This window comes from Geotrypetes seraphini, chromosome 11, assembly GCF_902459505.1.
Source record: "Geotrypetes seraphini chromosome 11, aGeoSer1.1, whole genome shotgun sequence".
In the NCBI taxonomy this organism is placed as follows: domain Eukaryota; kingdom Metazoa; phylum Chordata; class Amphibia; order Gymnophiona; family Dermophiidae; genus Geotrypetes; species Geotrypetes seraphini.
This window is the reverse complement of record NC_047094.1, coordinates 139,212,038-139,231,587: the sequence shown is the minus strand read 5'-3', so window position 1 is coordinate 139,231,587 and position 19,550 is coordinate 139,212,038. Positions and strand designations below refer to the sequence as shown.

Genomic DNA, 19,550 nt, shown 5'->3' with positions numbered 1-19,550 from the left:
CCACTTGTGATCTGAACTGAGTATGCTAGGCTTGATAGACCTGGTGTCTGACTCGGACGCAGAAGAAAGGACATTAGGCTTTTCCTAAAATACTATGTTCAGTTCTGTCTCTCAGAAAGGATAAAGATAGGTTAAAGACGGACCAGAAAAAGGAAATCAAAATGGTACAGGGTCTGTACCAAAAGCCATAAGAATTGAAGCTTATGGACCTCAATTATGAATGCTCTAGAAAAAGAAAAATGAGGTATATGACAGAGACATTAAAATACCTGAAAAATATTATTAATGACCCAAGTAAATGTAGTACTAAGGTTCAGGATATGACAGGAACAGTGTCAGAAAATCCAGAAGCCTGACTTGTCCTTCAGGAAGTGATGGTGAAGACAAAAATGGTAGCAACTCTAAGCGTGGGATAAACACAGAGGCAGTTCATTTCTCAGCAACAATTGGATGACGAAGGCATTGTATAATGCAGCAGTTACAACCTTAAACTGTAGTTATACAACAACATCAGGCCTCCAGGAAGGCTTGGAGAGACAAGGTTAGCCAGTTTCTTCTAATAGCTTTACTAACTGTTGTGGCTAAGGGGATTATTAAAAACTTGGTAGTAAAACATAGAAAAGGGCCGGTGTGTTTGACTTAAATTGGTCTTGCAGAAAGCGTAACAGATTTTGGACATGGTTTGGGAAAGAGTTCAGGCAAAATGAACAGGTGAGTGATAAGGAGATACGTATGTACCTGAAGTGGACAAATTCAAATTAGAGACTAGCTGCACAGTTTTGCTCCTTTTCCCCCATCATTTACATATTATGTTTTTCTTTTGCATTTTAATGCTGCGTGTTTCTTTCATACAGGTTATGAGAGGTACAACATAATGAGAGCTGATCCAGCTCTCTACTTCCTGGAGAAAGTGGGGATGCCTGATGAGACGTCTCTGTCAGCTGAAGGGCTTAATGATGTATCGCAAGAAGTGATAGAAAGGTAAGAAAGTACAGCGAAAAATAGTCTACTGTTACTTGAGTAAGCACAATTATTGATTTGAGGCTTAACTTAGAATTTATTGTTGAAATAATGTACCCTATTTTTTGCTCCATAAGATGCAATTTTCCCCCCCAAAAAAGTGTGTGGGAAAAAAAAGGTGCGTCCTATGGAGCAAATACCCAACCCTCCCCCAGCCCCTCGCTGCTACTTGGTCACTCGCAAGTAGAGGAAAGGAAGGACGAGGCACGATTGCACGCCACCGGCCCAGAAGCCTTACCCCCAACGTTAATTCTGACGTCCACTTCAGATACATAAGAAAGAAAGAAGAAAAAATACCAACAACCTATTTTGCCCTATATTTGTCTATTTTTCTGTAGGTATTAGTGAAGTGACATTGCATATTTTAAAAAGTCATCTGCATTTACATCTGTGCCCTGTTCCAGGGTGCAGAGCCTGGCAATGAGTGTGGGTTTGGGTGCAGAGCCTGGCAGGGAGAAATTTGGTTCAGAATGTTTTTTTCTTGTTTTCCTTCTCTAAATCTAGGGTGCGTCTTATGGAGCAAAAATATGGTAATAATATATTAGCGAGTTTAAAAGATTGAGGTCAAATTTTCTAAAAAGTAACAGTTTGATTATCAAGACCTCACAGATAAGTAATAATGTCACACATTTCAAGACATTTTTATCAGCTGCTTTCGCTGTCATATGTGTCCCTTGTAACTCCTTAAGTAGGGTTTCAACTTCTTTTTATTTGGGGGGGGGGATGTTGAGTCCATTCAAGCCTGCTTTTTAAAAAGGGCTAGGGTCGTGGACAGTTTCCCCCATTGTGTGGCTCCCTTAAGTCTAGGGGAAGATAGGATGAGGTCTTCTATTTGTAGTGACCACCTTCCCTTTATGTTGAGCCTTCCAGTACTAGTAGCTGCTAGATTCTCACTGCCAGGAACTAGAAAGCAGAGCAACCTCAATGGAGACATGTGCACAGAGAGCCCTTCAATGATGAGTAAGGCTGGCATAAAGCCAGGGTTCAGCAAGAGACTAGAGGAGGATCAAGAAGTATCTAATGAAACACACAGAATTCGACAAGAAGCAGACAACACCAAATAGTATAGACCAGAGGTAAGCAATTCCGGTCCTCGAGAGATGGAGCCAGGTCAGGTTTTCAGGATATCCACAATGAATATTTATGAGATGGATTTGCATGCACTGCCTCCTTGAGATGCAAATCTATCTCATGCATATTTATTGTGGATATCCTGAAAACCTGACCTGGCTCCGGCTCTCGAGGACTGGAATTGCCTACCTCTGGTATAGACCAAGTTCTTACAAGAAAACCAGACAATATAAAGGAATCCAGACAGGAGCAAGATGGCCTTTGGTAAGAAACAGCAGCAGTGGTGTGAACAGATATGTACAGCCTGCCTGGTGAAGCACACTGGCACCAACTGGTAGGAGGTCAGACATTCATTCCGGCAAAACTTTTCCAGGTTGATGGTGGAATATCACAATGGGGCCCCAGTTGGGACTCTGAATTCGTTGAATCATGTTATTTGGACAGTTTTCTTCATAACTGATAACTAAATCTTTAACTGAAGAAAGTCAATCTCAGGTTATTTCTGATAAAAGTAGACAGTTGTGATCAGTATGTTGTTAAGAATGTCCAGTCATCTTTGGTACTGGACAAAGATGTGATTCTGCTAGGCATTTAAATATTCGAGTATTGAGTTTTGTTCAAGTGTATTCTGTATCCCCCAAAGATATTTTCTATAGATACCTGAAGGAGTTTTTGGCGTTCCCTCATTAAAGTTTGCCTACTTTGAACAGCATTTATTACCTAACTGCTAAGCAAGACCTTAGACCTGGAGCATTATCTGGGACAACTTTGGATATTACTGGTCTCTTGGAATCCTCAGGAGAACTTGTTACTAAAAGATTGACTATTTTTTTCCCCCCAGGATAAAGACTCGTTTATGCATTTGTATTTTCAATTACCCCAACATTGACTGGTTAAATGTTACATCGGGGAGTGCTAGGGAGGTAAAATTCCTAGATGTCATAAATGACTGCTTCTTGGAGCAACTGGTTTTGGAACCGTCAAGAGGGAGTGCTATTTTAGATTTGGTCCTTAGTGGAATGCAAAACATAGTACAGGACTTAACTGTGTTGGGTCCACTGGGAAACAGTGATCACAACGTGATCAAATTTGAGCTGCTCCCAGGAGTAACATTGCAAAATAAATTTACTATAGGGGCATTTAATTTTCGAAAGTGCAACTATGATCAAATGGGGAAAATGGTTAAAAAGCTAAGAGGATCAGTTGCAAAGGTTAGGACTGTAAATCAGGCATGGATGTTATTTTAAAATACCATTGTGGAAGCCTAGACCAGATGTATTCCATGTATCAGCAAATGTGGAAAGAAGAGGAAATGAGAACCGGTATGGTTAAAAGGTGAAGTGAAAGAGGCTATTTGAGCCAAACAACATCCTTTAAAGAATGGAAAAAAGATCTGAATGAAGAAAATAAGAAGAAACACAAGCACTGGCAAGTTAGATGCAAAGCATTGATAAAGACAGCTAAGAAAGAATATGAAGAGAAACTTGTGAAAGAGGCAAAAACTCATAACATTTTTTTTAAGGTATCATCAGAAGCAGAAAACCTGTGAGGGAATCCGTGGGACCGTTGGATGATCAAGGAGCAAAAGGGGCCTTCAGGGAGGATAAGGCCATAGCGGAAAGACTGAATGAATTCTTTGCTTCAGTCTTTACGGAAGAAGATGTAAGAGATCTACCTGAACCGGAAATGGTTTTCAAGGGTGATGATGTGGAGGAACTGAAAGAAATCTCGGTGAATCTGGAAGATATACTAAGCCAAATCAACAAGTTAAAAAGTGATAAGTCGCCAGGACCGGATGGTATACATCCCAGTATTAAAAGAACTCAAAAATGAAATAGTTGACCTGTTGTTAGTGATCTGTAACCTGTCGCTAAAATCATCTGAAGTACCTGAAGATTGGAGGGTGGCCAGTGTTACGCCAATTTTTTTTTTTTTAAAAAAGGGCTCCAGGGGAAATCCGGGAAATTACAGACCAATAAGCCTCACTTCAGTGCCGGGCAAAATGGTAGAAACAATTATAAAAAATAAAATTGTGGATCACAGAGACAAACTTGATTTAATGAGATGGGTTCAGCTGAGAGATCTTGCCTCACAAATTTGCTTGACTTCTTTGAAGATGTGGATAAAGGTGAGCCGGTTGATATAGTGTATCTAGATTTTCAGAAAGCTTTTGATAAAGTTCCTCCTGAGAAAATTAAAGTATCATGGGATAGGTGGCAAGTTCTGTTGTGGATTAGGAATTGGTTATCGGATAGAAAACAGAGGTTTAAAAGGACATTTTTCTCAATGGAGGAGAATAAACAGTGGAATGCCGCAGGGGTCTGTACCGGTGCTATTTAATTTATTTATAAATGATCTGGAATGACAAGTGAGGTGATTAAATTTGCAGATGACACTAAACTGTTCAGAGTTGTTAAAACGCATGCGGATTATGAAAAAATGCAGGCGGACCTTAGGAAATTAGAAGACTGGGCAGATGAAATTTAATGTGGACAAATGCAAAGTGATGCACATTGGGAAGAATAACCTGAATCACGGTTACTGGATGCTAGGGTCCACCTTGGGGGTTAGCGCCCAAGATAAGGATCTGGGTATCATTGTAGACAATACGATGAAACCTTCCGCCCAATGTGTAGCGGAGCCCAAAAAAGCAAATGGGATGCTAGGAATTATTAAAAAAGGGATAGTTAATAAGACTAAGGATGTTATAATGCCCCTGTATTGCTCCATGGTGTGACCTCATCTGGAGTATTGCGTTCAATTCTGGTCTCCTTATCTCAAAAAAGAGATAGTGGCGCTAGTAAAGGTTCAAAGAAGAGCAACCAAGATGGTAAAGGGGATGGAATTCCTCTCATATGAGGAAAGACTAAAACGGTTAGGGCTCTTCAGAGACGGCTGAGGGGAGATATGATTGAAGTCTACAATATCCTGAGTGGAGTAGAATAGGTACAAGTGGATAAATTTTTCACTCTGTCAGAAATTACAAAGACTAGGGGACACTCAATGAAGTTACAGGGAAATACTTTTAAAACCAATAGGAGGAAAGTTTTTTTTTCACTTAGAGAATAGTTAAGCTCTGGAATGCATTGCCAGAGGATTTGGTAAGAGTGGATAGCGTAGCTGGTTTTAAGAAAGGTTTGGACAAGTTCCTGGAGGAAAAGTCCATAGTCTGTTATTGAGAAAGACATAGGGGAAGCCACTTCTTGCCCTGTATCGGTAGCATGGAATATTGCTACTCCTTGGGTTTTGGCCAGGTACTAGCGACCTGGATTGGAAACCGTGATAACAGGCTACTAAGTTTGATGATCCATTGGTCTGACCCAGTAAGGCTATTCTTATGTTATTATATTTACCCTGAAGTATGCAGAAAAACTCAGGAAAGGAAGAAAACGATTTCTTGCCTCGTGGTAAGAAGTAGTTTCCTTAAAAGCTTTATTCTTTTTGAGATTTCCTTATAAATATATTATTAAATCCAGGGAATCTTCTTTTGTTTTTCAGTCTTGAACAGTGGCATGCTAAGTGTTGTTATAGCTTGGTGGGTTAATTAATGACCAAAGTATAAAGCAGTTCTTTTTTCTGTTTTAAATATCTCTCTGAGATTTGTATCCTTGGATTTCCCCAATAGTGGTCTATGATCTCCTTTCCCTTGAATTTCTTTAGATGTTTATCTTTTATTGTAAAATTGCATTTTCAGTGCCACAGAGAGGGAAGCTCTGAAATTGGAGTCTTTTGGGAGAAAATTCTTACAGAACACTCTTCTTCCCACATAGCTTCTGGCATGTACATACTTCACAGAGTTAGGAGTTTGCAGATACTGTTCCTTAAGAGAAGGTCACACAGCTCCATTCACTTGTGGACCAAGTGACCTAAGATGTTTTCAAATGACATCAAGAGCTGCTGCTATGAGTCTCAGCCTCAGTCCTTAGGAAAAGCTTACAGATGTCAGGAAGAGAATCTCATTGAAGGCCATATCTCTAATAAAAGAACAAACACAACAATATATTTAAGTCCCTGTCTAGTCCCACATCAACCCATCCTCCTCCAGGAGGTCACAGAGCAGAAGGCAAGGAGGAGATCTATCATTCTAATAGGTTTAAGTATCCACTTCTTTTCCTCTCTGCTGATGGTCATCAGGGATCTTGTTCTCTCCAAAGCAGCAGAGGGCCTAGCAAATCTAGCCAGGGGAGTTGTTGGAGATTATCCACTGTAATAGGTTTTGTCTTTTATACAGTTAGTACCATAACACTATCACTAGGGGTCGCCAGTACCATTCTGAACCCAGAGCCATACTAACAACCCTCTCCCCCATCCCTTTAGAGGCTTAAGATACAGCAAAGATGTTATATTAACAAGCCTCTTTGAGTACTAATTTGGTGCTCCATTAAATGAATGTGTCCTTTTTAATGTCTTTGTCTGGTTTGTATTGCAGATTGCTACAGACCACTGCTTTGACTTGACAGGAAACTGAACTGATCCCTGTCATCTCTTCTGTTGCTTTATATTTACTTTTTTATTTTTAGAGGTAATGTGAGCAAAGATGAGAACAATGAAGACAAATCAGAGGTTTTAGAGGAGCAACAAGAGGTGAGTGGGATTAGGAAGAATGCAAAGTATTCTATTTAGCTCCCTCTTGTGGAACTCTGCAGGCAAAGCTCCTGAAGGCAGAAATCGCAGGTGGCTTTTCTTGTCTATTTCTGCTTTTAGATGCTAAAGTACCATCAGCTTACACACCATGTAGATAGTACAGCACAATCTATGATTTTCACTTTTGTCATTTTTTTTTTTTTTTTTTTTTTTAATTTAGCAGAGGAACAACAAATTGCCCTCCCTACTAAACCCTGTAAACTAAAGCATCAACAATTTAAATGTATTTTGTTAGACATTGATCTGAGTGCCTGCTGCTTCTTAAAGGCAGATGTATCAGACAACAACCTTAAATATCCAGGGAGGCAATTCCATTTTTCTGAGCCTGTGATCGAAAAAGAACATGGAACTTTTTGCCAGAAGATGTGGCTAGCGTAGCTGGGTTTAAGAAACATTTGGACAAGTTCCTGGAGGAAAGGTCCATAGTGTGCTATTCAGACAGGCATGGAGGAAGCCATTGCTTGGAATTTTATGCTATTTGAGTTTCTGCCAGGTACTGTGCCCTGGATTGGCCACTGTTGGAAACAGGAAACTGGGCTACATGAACCATTGGTTTGACCCAGTAAGGCTTGTCCTTATGCAACCTAAACTGAGGATGAAATGAGATGCAGGGCTTTAAGACTTCATCAGCTGAAATCAAATAGGTGGTATTTGATGACTTATTAATAATGTTGCCTGACTCTTTTCAGTTATTGCCTAGGTCTGGGGTCAGCAATCTTTTTAAAGCAAGAGCCAATTTATCCAAAATGTTTGACCCAAGTTTTACAAAGAGCCACAAAATGTAGCTTCTCTCCCCTTCAACCTTTTGCAGGTCTCTGCACCTCCCCCCCGGCCTAGTCCCCTCCCCCAACCCATAGCCAAGGTTCTCTCCCCTCTCCAGACTCCAACCCTTTAATCTTCCTCTGAACCCCACGATCCCCCCCCCCGGGCCTGCCAAGGTACTTGGTGGTCCAGCAGGGGTCTTTGTGGCAGGAGTGCGGCCGTCTCACTCCTGCTTCCTTGTGGCTGCCTTCTAAACTGACTGCTGCAACCTCTCATGGCAGCTCGCAATACTACAGGAAATGCCACGAGCAGATGTGATGGATTGTGGCAACTATTTTAGAAGGCATCCGTGAGATGGCTGCGCTTCTGCCACAAAGACCCCCGCTAGACCACCAGGTATCTCGGTAGGCTCGCAGGGAGGCATCGTGGGATTGGGAGGGAGATTAAAGGGTTAGGATCCAGAGAGCTGCAGGTTACCAACCCCCGGCCCAGGTTGTCTGAAATTAGATGCATTTGGATCTTGAATTTTGGGAAGTTGTTTGGAGCTAGATTTAGCAAGTAATGGAAGGAAAAGCTGGCCTGAACCAGTGCTGCTACTACTACTACTTAGGGCTGGTGATACTGTGGAACTCCCATTTACTACTATGCTTTTTTCTAGTGCAGTGTATCTAGTGGTCCTAAATGCTAAGGTTATGAATCTGAACCCACAAGTTGCTTGCAGAATGCTGTCAATCATCTTTTGAACTCTGCCACCTTCTCAGGGAGCTGCTCCTGCCCCCCCCCCAACCAGTTTTTTTTCTGCAAGCAAGTACTCAGAAGTGTTTCTGCTCTGCTCTTCGGTTTTATTATTTTTGGGTATTTTTTTTCTAAGTGTTTGGTCGGAGGCTCGGTGCCCAAAGGTTCCCACGTTTTGGGACCTCTGCCTGGGAAAAGACACAGACTTGTGCTGCTGAAGTCTGCTGCTAGCAAGATCATCCCTCGAAGACACCTAGCTAGTCAGCCTGCTTTTGTATTTTTTAAACTCAGGGGCTGTCCCCTGCATAGCTGCTCACATTCCTGATTTTTCAGGAGCTTGAGCTTAGCCTGCTTGGCTGGGATTAATAGTGGGTTGGCTGCATAGTCCTCTTCCCCTTTGCGGTGCAAGGTTTTCCGGGGCTTGAGGTTCAGTCTGACCCTGGTCTGACAGACATCCCAAAGACCAAGTTCGTCCGGTGAACCTGTGAGGCAGAGTTAGAACATAAGAATAGCTTTACTGGGTCAGACCAATGGTCCATCAAGCCCAGTAGCCCATTCTCATGGTGGCCAATCCAGGTCCGTAATACCTGGCCAAAACCCAAGGAGTAGCAACATTCCATGCTACTGATCTAGGGCAAGCAGTGGCTTCCCCCATGTTCTTCTCCATTTATCACTGAAATTTAAAGGTTTCTGCAGCCAGAGCCAAAGTCCCCCACCTCTAAAACCCCTTTCCATGCAATTTTTGTACTTCAAGGAAGTCCCCATGAGCTATTTTTGGCACGATTTTACTGGTGACAGCTATCTTGAATTTTAAACGATCTTTTTTTCTAAAGTCTTCATCTGCCTCTCAAAACCCCTCAATTTTACTTAAAATTGACAGGGATGGACTCCTCAGGACTTCCTACCCCTATATCATTGCCAGGTTTGAGCTGGATGGATGGCTGAGGAATATCAATGTCCCATGCGTGGGGGACGGATGGGAACCTTGGGCTTAGCCTCCTCCAAGTCATCCAGGGTTGGGGATCCACAGGAGACACATTCCCAAGGGAAGAGACCTTTTCCATAGCCCTCCAAAGATGCATTGGCCAAACACAGACGTGCGGTGGCATTGGAGCCCAGGAGGACCAGCAGGGGGTCACAGCCGTGATTCTTGAGACCCCCAGTACAAGACTTCACCCTTGTGAAATGCCTTTTGTGGAATGTCTATTTGAACTGCTGAAGGTTCTCAATGTCTGTGTTCAGTACGACTGAGGAGGTGGTGCAGGGATATCACCTCGGCATGCATCCTGACCAGATGAAGACACAGAGCTGGACCAGGAGGTTCAGTCTGACATAGACTGGGAGGATAGAAAGTCTAATTCCATACCACTATTGTCCCAGGTTGCAGTTTCTCTGACAGAGTCTGGCTCTCTGCATGAGAGCAGAGATGAAGAAGTGGCAGTGGCCCTGGACCAGGGGAAAGAGCCCATGGTGTGCTGGCTGTTCAAAGCTTCTGCAATCTCTGGCATTATTTCTACCTTGCTATAAGAACTGAAGCTTGAAGTTCCTCCCACCCCCTCATTGCAGTGCTTAATTATGAGTGACTCAGTTTCTCTGACTGCATTCTTTCCCTTGCATCCGGATATCACAAAGTTGGTCATGGACTACTGAGAGTGTTATGTTGAAGGATACTTGGAACTATAAACTAGACGTGGTCCTCAAGCAGCAATTTGAAACTTTGGCCCTAAAGATTAAGGCAGCAGTTGTGGCTTCATTTGTAGCATGTGCTTGTCATACCCTTCTGTCTTGAGTCCCGACCTCGGAGGATGACAAAGATCCACAAATGCTCCAATCTGGGGTGGATTATGTAGCAGACACTCTGTAGGATATCAAGAGTTATGAGCAAGATGTCACCCTATGCTATCTCTGCCCAATGGATGCTCAGGATTAGATAGTGGGCAGGAGATTCAGCCCCTAAAGCCAATTGTGAGCAGACTTCCCTTTCAAGGGCAGATGCTATTTGGCAGGGGTCTGGATCAATTGATAACCAGCATTACGGTCCATTGCCCTAAGGCCTTGCCAGATAGTAGACCCCGGATGACTGAGTACAGGATGTGAGAATTTTTGAGGCTTTCAAAAATTCTGTCCTTATACAGGAGGCCAAGTGATGCAGATGGGTCATGACAAAAGATCAGTGAGGGTAGAAGACAGCAAGCCTCAGACTCTTTTCTCTCCCCAATCTCCAAAAAACTACAATGATGCTAGGACAGAGGCCAAATCTCTGCCAGATAGGGGGCAGGCTTTTGGCCTTTTGTTCAGTCTGGGCTCAGTTGGTGCAGACCATTGGATCCTAGAAGTTGTTCGATAAGGTTACAAAATTGAGTTTTGTGTCCCCCTTTCAGATCCTTTTGTAGATTCTCTGGCCGGCCAGCCCTAGAGAGTCCTCAGAGTCCGGACAATGGTACAGAGACTTCTGGATCTTTATGCCATAAAGCCAGTACCAGTTGAAGAATCAGGTTCGGGCAGGTACTCCATATACTTCATTGTACCAATGAAAGGCTCCAACAACTGGAGGCCAATTCTGGACTTCAGGACGGTCAATACTTCACTGAAAGTGCTGCATTTCCATATGGAGACCATTTGGTTAGTCTTAGCAACAATGGCCTCCCTCGATTTGACAGAGGTCTATCTTCACATTCTCAATTTAACGTCCCACAGGAGGTACTTGCAGTTTCATGTGCTGGAGCAGCTTTTCCAGTTCTCGGCACTCCCCTCCGGCCTCACGATGGCACCTCACACTTTTACCAAGTTGATGATAGTGGTGGCAGCGCATCTCCACAAGGCAGAGATCCAGGTGCACCCATATTTAGACAGTTGGCTCATCAGAACCCTGTCCAAGGAGGAAAATGAACAGGCAGTTTTGAGAGTGGTCCAGCTTCTACAGGACTTGGGATGGATAATCAACTTCAAGAAGAGCCAGCTGGAGCTGGCCCAGCATCTGGAGTACCTGGGAGTTTTGTTTGACACTGTATAAGAGCATAACACAGAAAGAACTGAGAAGATTGCAAATAATACAAAATACAGCAATAAAAATTATCACCAATTCTAAAAAATATGATCATGTGACACCACTTCTGAAAAAAGCACATGGTTACCAATTTCCTATAGAATCACATACAAAATTGCATTAATAACCTTCGAAATCCGACTATCAAATGCACCAATATTTCTTGACTGTCTTCTTATATCATATACTCCATTTAGGACAATAAGATCTACAGAGCAGCATCTTTTGACTATTCCTTCTCTTAAAGTTATTGGTACAATAACTCAGCTTTGGAATACTTTGAGAAACATCATTAGAAAAATTCAAAGGCTCTTTAAAAAGCTTTCTGTATAGGGATGCCTTTGAGATATGGATAAGACAATCAGTCCATGTTTAAAAGAATTTATTTATTTTAATTTATATTTAAACATCCAACATGAAATCCACTTAATTTTTAATCTTTCTTCCTTTTTCATTACTCTTCATCCCCCCCCCTCCGATGTGTTACCCATATATGTTCTCTTTTTCTTTAATTATTGTAGTTCATTCCCCCCTTCCTTTGGTACCTGTATTGAATTTTTGTATGTATATATTAGTTTGTACTAATCTACTACAATGTTTTCTCCCATTTTTAATTTTGTAATACGCTTTAAAATATTTGATAATGTGTGCACATCAAATTTTAATAAAAACTTGAAATTTGAACTTAACATAGCCTTAGGCTAGGTCTATCTTCCATAGCCAGGCATATTGAAGCTCTGGAAGCAGATTTTGAACCTGCTACAGAGTCGGACTCCCATGTCGTGGTATTATCTGTAGGTCCTGAAGTCGATGGTGACAGCTATAGAAGTGGTGCCTTGGGCATGAGGCCTTCCTAAGACTCTCTTCAGCAATCACTTCCCTGGTTATCGGAAGCAAAGAGCAGTCTGCGGGGCATGCCTTTCTGAATTTCCTCCTGGTAGATTCTAACCATCGATGCCAGCCTTTAAGGGTTTTTATTGTTTTGTTTTGGGTTGTTTTTTGTTGTTTTTTTTTTTTTTGGGGGGGGGGGCGTTCATTGCAATAGATACCCAGTTCAGAGTCGTCAAGACACTGGCTCAGCAAAAGTGGTCCATAAATTCACTAGAACCATTTGACTAACGGTACTGTCTTAGACCTCTTCTCTCTCTACACCTCTTCCCTTGGTGCCCTGATCGCCTTCCATGGCTTCCAGTATCACCTATATGCTGATGACTCCCAGATCTACCTCACTGCACCTGAAATTTCACCTAAAGTTCAAGAAAAAGTCTCTGTTTGTTTGGCTGACATTGCTGCCTGGATGTCCTGCCGTCATCTGAAACTAAATATGTCCAAGACTGAGCTGCTTCTCTTTCCTCTTAAATCCCTGCTCCTCATCCTCCTTTCTCCATCTCTGTAAATAATGCTGTCATTGTTCCAGTCTCCTCTGCTTGCAACCTTGGAGTGGTATTCAATTCTGACCTCTCATTTTCTACGTATATCCCACAAGCTGTCGCTTCTATCTCTTCAACATCACCAAAATTCACCCCTTCCTCTCTGAGCACACTACCCGGACCCTTGTTTAAGCTCTCGTAACCTCATGCTTAGATTACTGCAATCTACTCCTAAATGGTATCACTCAGTCTCGCCTCTCCCCCTTGCAATCTGTGCAAAACTCTGCTGCGAGACTCATCTTCTACCAAACTTGCTACTCTCATGTCATCCCTCTCCTTAAGTCACTTCACTGGCTCCCTATCTGCCATCGCATATAGTTCAAGATCTTATTGCTGACCTACAAGTGTGTTCATTCTGCTGCCCCTCAATAACTCTCCTTGCTTCTCTCACCATATACACCTCCCACAGAACTCCATTTCTCAGATAAGTCACTCTTGACGTTACCCTTCTCCTCCACTGCCAATTCCAGGCTTCGTTCCTTTCATCTAGCTGCCCCCTATGCCTGGAATAAATTACCTGAGTTTGTCCGCCAAGCCCCTTCCCTTCCCTTTTTAAAAAGCAGACTGAAAACCCACCTTTTTGATATAGTTTTCAATCCTTAACCCTACTCCTCTGCCCTCCAACCCAGCCGGCTGATTAACCGTTCCCCTTAACTGTATCCATGACATCCTGTTTGTCTTGCCTGTTTAGATTGTAAGCTCTTTCGAGCAGGGACTGTTTCCTTACTCTTTGTGACTCTGTGTAGCACTGCATGCGTCTGGTAGCACTATAGAAATAATAATAGTAGTAGTAGTGGTACAGACACTTGAAAAGTTTCTGGAAGGCAAGGCAGTCAGACAATGTGACAGTGGTGGTCTGTGTCAACAGGCAAAGAGGCACAAGAAGTGCCTTGTTATGCCTAGAAGCTCAACTCCTCTTTTGGTGGACAGAAGCCCATTTATAGACCCTCTCGACTGTGCACATAGTGGGAATGGAAAATGTGCAAGCTGACCTTCTCAGTCAGCAGATTTTTGACCTGGAGGAATGGTTACTATCCTACCAGACGTTCAACTCCATAGTTTGGCGGTGGGGGCATCCACAGATGGATCTGATGACCTCTGCTATAAACACAAAGTAAGATCACTTTTACAGCTGAAGATATGAGCCCGGAAGAGTGGGATTAGACACGTTAGTTCAACCATGGCTGGAAAAAGGGCTCTTATACGTGTTCCTTCTCCCCGCCCCCTGTGGACCATACTTGGCAAGTCTTCCACAGAATAGCGAGCCATCCAAGGTTGGTAGTCCTAGTGGTACCTGATTGGTCCCACAGTTCATGGTATGCAGACCTAGTTTGCCTCCAGAAGGTTGAAGGCCTCAGACTGCTGTTTCAAGTGGATCTTCTTATTCAGTAACCAGTCCCTATCGAGAATTTGGAACACTTTGGGCTTGCGGGTGGCTCTGACAAGCAAAGGATACTCGGACATGGTCATTTCAACCCTGCTTAGAGCTAAGAAGCCATTGACGGTAGCAGACTATGCCAAAGCCTGGAAGTCCTTTCGACACTGGTGTGCTGTGGATGTTGTAGAGCCCTTATGAGCTCCGATTTTGGTAGTACTGGACTTTTTTGCAAGAAGGGACTTTAGAAGGGTCTGTTGGTCAAATTGCTGAAGGTGCAGATAGCAGGTCTTTCCTGTTTCCAAGCTTGGGGAGAAAAGAGGATTTCTGAATTCTCACCGAGATGTTGCCTAGTTCATTAAAGGGGCTTTTTGGTTGTCTCCCTTTCCCTTGGAATCTTAACAGTAGAGCTCCATATGAACCTTTACGGGAGGTTTCCATTCTGGATCATACAGTCAAGACCAGGGGTCTCCAAAGTCCCTCCTTGAGGGCCGAATCCAGTTGGTTTTCAGGATTTCCCCAATGAATATGCATGAGATCTATGTGCATGAACTGCTTTCAATGCATATTCATTGGGGAAATCCTGAAAACCCGACTGGATTCGGCCTTCAAGGAGGGACTTTGGAGACCCCTGGTCAAGACTGTGTTTATGGTGTGATTTTATGTCAGCAAGATGAGTTAAGAACATAAGAATTGCTGCTGCTGAGTCAGACCAGTGGTCCATGGTGCCCAGCAGTCCGCTCCCATGGCGGCCCCTAGGTCAAAGACCAGTGCCCTAACTGAGACCAGCCCTATCTTGAGTACATTCTGGTTCAGCAGGAACTTGTCTAACTTTGTCTTGAATCCCTGGAGGGTGTTTTCCCCTATAACAGCCTCCGGAAGAGCGTTCCAGTTTTCCACCACTCTCTGGTTGAAGAAGAACTTCCTTCCATTTGTACAGAATCTATTCCCTTTTAACTTTAGAGAGTGCCCTCTCGTTCTCCCTACCTTGGAGAGGGTGAACAACCTGTCTTTATCTACTAAGTCTATTCCCTTCAGTATCAGTTTCCAAGTTACAAGTTCTGTTCTACAGGAAATTGTTCCTTACGTTTACGGAAGCAGGGCTCTTCGTGCGCACGGTTCCGTCCTTCTTACCAAAAGTAGTCTCGACCCTCCACTTTAATCTGGAAGTCCATTTGCTCACTGTTCACCCTATGGAGTCTAAGAAAAAGGATAAAGTGTTGCATTTGCTGGATGTCAAGCAAGTGTTTCTCTGGTACCTCAAAGTTACCAATGAATTTCACCTTTTTGTTCTGACTAGTCCTGCCAAGAAAGGGAAGCTGGCTTCTAAAGCCTTAAGTTCTAGATGGATTAAGATTGCCATTTCCTCCGTGTATGCAGCTACCAATCACATTGAAAGCACACTCCACTAGAGGAGATACTACCTCATGGGCGGAGACTCGGGTGGTTTCACCCAAGGATATCTGTAGAGCAGCTATTTGGTCTACTTCTCATATCTTTACCAGTTGTATAGGGTGGATGTAGTAGCCATGAGTGACACTGCTTTTGGGTCCTCTGTTTTGAAGGCAGGCTCAGTTGACCCACCCTAGATTCTGGGGATTGCTTTGGTACATCCCTAGCATTCAGGATCACTAAGACACATTACACTAAAAAGAAAGATTAGGTTCTTACCTTGATAATCTTTCTTGTGTCTAGGGGTCCTGAAGCCCTGCCCAATCAGTGGGCTTCGCCTGCTTTCTGCCTTAAGGTCAGTCCGATTTGGAGAATTCGAAAGGAAATGCTCAGAAAAGTAAAGTCTAGTTTCTTTGCTTGATAGCAGGACATGCGGGTAGCTATGAGCTCTGTATAAGATTAGTGCTAGTTACACAGTTTTTATATCTGTTTTGATCAGTTGCTTGAATGTTATAATGTTAATAGATATGTTAGTTACAGAGCAGAATAGAATTGTAGTGTCGGGGATTTTTCCACGTTTCTCCCCTCCTGGTTATTTATGTCTGTCATTATAGTGTTACTTGGCTGCTTTAGTACTAAACTGAGGGGGCAGGAGCAGCTCCCTGGGAAGGAGGCAGAGTTCAAAAGATGATAGCATTCAGCAAGCAATTTGCAGGTTCAGATGCAAAACACTAACGTTCAGGACCACAAGACACTTATACAAGAAAGAAGACAATCGAGGTAAGAACCTAATCTTTCTTTACCTTCCAACCAAGCAGATTCTATCCAGTCAGTCTCTTTAGGATGACCCATCTCTTGAAAAAATTAGGGATCAGTGAGCTAATGTGTCATTTTTGTGTAGGAAACCATCAAAAATACCTATGCTAAAAGTCAACAAATATATTATTTTTCAGGAGGAAAATCCTGCATCTTGTAACGAAGTGGACATGAAGAGAGAGGACAGTAGTACAGGTGAGAATATATCCTAGGATAGTGGTGAGTTTAAGGGCTCTTTTTACGAAGGCGCATTAGGGCCTTAATGCGCGGAATAGCACGCGCTAGCCGCTACCGCCTCCTCTTGAGCAGGCTGTAGTTTTTTGGCTAGCGTGTGCTAATCTGGTGCATGCGCTAAAAACACTAGCATACCTTCGTAAAAGGAGCCCTAAGTCTTAGGGCTCCTTTTACAAAGCCGCGCTAGCGGTTTTAACGCACACACCAGATTAGCAAGCACTAGCCGGAAATTTACCGCCTGCACCAAAGGAGGCGGTAGCGGATAGCGCATGCATCAATTTAGCGCGCGCTATTCCGCGCTTTAAGGCCCTAGCCCGGCTTTGTAAAAGGAGCCCTTAGTTTTGTGTTTTTCCCTTGTATTCTCTAATTCCCTGAACTTACACTTGATTTGTTCTGGTTGATCAAGGGCTGGAGGGGAACCTTACTTAAATCTGGATCTTGCAGTTTTGTTCATGAGCCATTGGGCTGTTTTTGGTTTTTTACAGAGCAAAGTGATCATTGTTGGGTGGTTTTGGAAAAATATTGTATAAATCATTTAAAAATAAATTTTCTGTATTTAAGTAAAAGAACAGAAAACATCTCGGTGAATATGTATCACAGTTCTGTGGTGTATGTAGTATTACAGAATCTTCTTTACAATATCCATCATCATGATTGTGTTTTGAATAAACGAGTAGTCCACTCTGCTCCAGGGAGAAGTCAATATTTTAATCAAAAAAATTCCTAGATTTGTATGTGTGTGTATGTATGTGTGTGTGTATATATATATATATACATGTCCAGGATTAAATTTTATATGTGTGTGTGTGTATATATATATATATATATATAAAATTTAATCCTGGACATGTAATTGATAATTCTCCATTTAAAATTCAAAGGTAGATCTCTTTTCTTTTTCCAGTGAGCTGCAAGAGTATATTTCTGCTTTAATCCACTCTTGATTGTGTGTCATAGTAAATTGAAAATGTAAAGTAATGGCTTCAAACTATGGACAAACTCCTTTTCAATTCCTCATATGTATCAGTTCAAATGAAAAAAAAACCTATCTTCCAGAAGGGAGCTTTTCCAAAATTAAGTCTACAGAAGACATGTTTTTGTTCAGATCTGCCACAAATAAAATTGCTGTGGAGGGAGTACATGAGTAACCCCCATAGCAGCTCCATGAATTTGATGATAAATAGTCCATGCAAAATAAGACATAGTTTGTTGTTTGTTGTTTTTTTTTTCAAATTCTTTATTCATTTTTCCATCTGACATCAAGAATACAATATTATAACATTTAAACCTTATAAACATCTCTTGTATTTCTTTTAACATCTTCTTAAAAACACATTTATACCCTCCCCTCCTTCCCTCCCAAAACATTCAAAAATTTCATATAAATATTATCAATTGATCAGACCTTAATATAACTTTATACCTTCTCCCCTCCCCCCTATGTGCAAGTGTACCTTCAATGAATAATGGTGTCTAATCATTGCAATAACTTGTCAATGGCCCCCAAATCTTTTTAAAATTATTATAACTCCCTTTATGTTGTATGGCGACTCCTATCATGATCAATAAAAGTTTATTGTTACTTGGTGAAATTTGATTTTTTGTTCTCATTGACATACCGAACATTATTGTATCATATGATAATGCTACATGGTTTTCTAATAAACAATTAATTTGAGATCAGATTAATTTCCAAAAAGCCATGATACAGGGACAATAGAATATTAAATGATCTAAAGTCCCTGCTTCCAGATTACAATGCCAGCATCTATTAGACTTAGAGCTATCCAACTTTTATAATCTAACTGGGGTCCAAAATGCTCTATGCAAAAGAAAAAAACCAAGTTTGTTTCATAGATGCAGACACTGTAGATCTCATTCTCCAAGACCAAATTCATTTGAGACGCCGTAATTTGATGCTTAATCTCAATGCTCCAGATGTCCCTAAGACCGTTTTTAGGTTTTTTATTTATAAATCCATTAATCAATTTATACCACTGTGCGGCCTGGTGACCCAAGAAGTCCACTTGAAAGCATAAGAACTCCAGACTATACTAATTATTGAGATTTTTCCATTCAGGGAACCCCTTCTGAATAGCCTGCTTCAGTTGCAACCATCTAAAACTTTGTGATTTATTAAGACCATATTTATGTTGCAACCGTGAAAAGTCAAGCAATTTACCATTTGAAATAACATCTCCCAAAATTTGTATACCTGCAATCATCCAGTGCTTCCAGATGACCTAAATCCGCCAATTTGAATCTTGGAGTTTAACCATATTATTTGATTAGTTGATTTATAGATTGGAATAGGCGTTAAATTATTAACATACCTAAGAGTTTTCCATGTATCCATAAATATTCTGTTATCTTTATATAACCTAGGCATCTTAATACTAAGAACATGACATAGTCTCAAAGGGAACATGAGTCGTCATTCCAACCATAACCAATCTGGAGTATTATCGATGAGCTCTGGGAGGACCCAATACATGCCCTATCTCAAAATATAGGCTTGATAATACCTATAAAATTTGGGAAAATTTACCCTACCCTCTGTAATTGATTTTTGTAGAGATCCTAAAGCAATTCTAGGAGTTTTGCCCAACCAAACAAATTTTGTAAGAATACTGTTTAACTTTTTATAAAAGGACCCCTTAAAAAAAAACTGGTAACATTCCCATCTGATAGCATACCACAGGCAATATCATCATTTTAATAGTTTGAACTCTCCCCCACCAAGACAAATTTAATGGATTCCATTGTTCACACATCTGTTACCTTCTGCAATAAAAATTTTTCATTCTCTTTCATTGTGTCTTCCAGTGTGGTTTTTATCCAAATACCCAAATATTTTAATCCACCTTCCTTCCATACAAAAGAAAATGAATCAAATAATCCTTTTGTGCAATACACATTAAGTGGAAGAACTTCAGATTTACGCCAATTTATCTTATATCCTGAAAATTTTCCAAATTTTTTAATCAATTCTAATAAGCATGGAATGGTTGTTTCAAGATTTCTC

The 19,550-nt window shown here is 41.6% G+C and overlaps 1 protein-coding gene across 6 annotated transcripts in view; it reads left to right on the top strand.

Moving 5' to 3' along the window:
- The window catches only part of CHD6 (chromodomain helicase DNA binding protein 6), a 218,304-nt gene that overhangs the window by 156,369 nt on the left and 42,385 nt on the right, over positions 1-19,550 (top strand). For all 6 annotated transcript variants that reach the window (XM_033962937.1, XM_033962936.1, XM_033962934.1 and 3 more), the window contains 3 exons: positions 855-981; positions 6,612-6,675; positions 16,429-16,486. In XM_033962937.1, the coding sequence (XP_033818828.1) occupies positions 855-981; positions 6,612-6,675; positions 16,429-16,486 (249 nt within the window). The remainder of the gene's footprint in view (positions 1-854; positions 982-6,611; positions 6,676-16,428; positions 16,487-19,550) is intronic.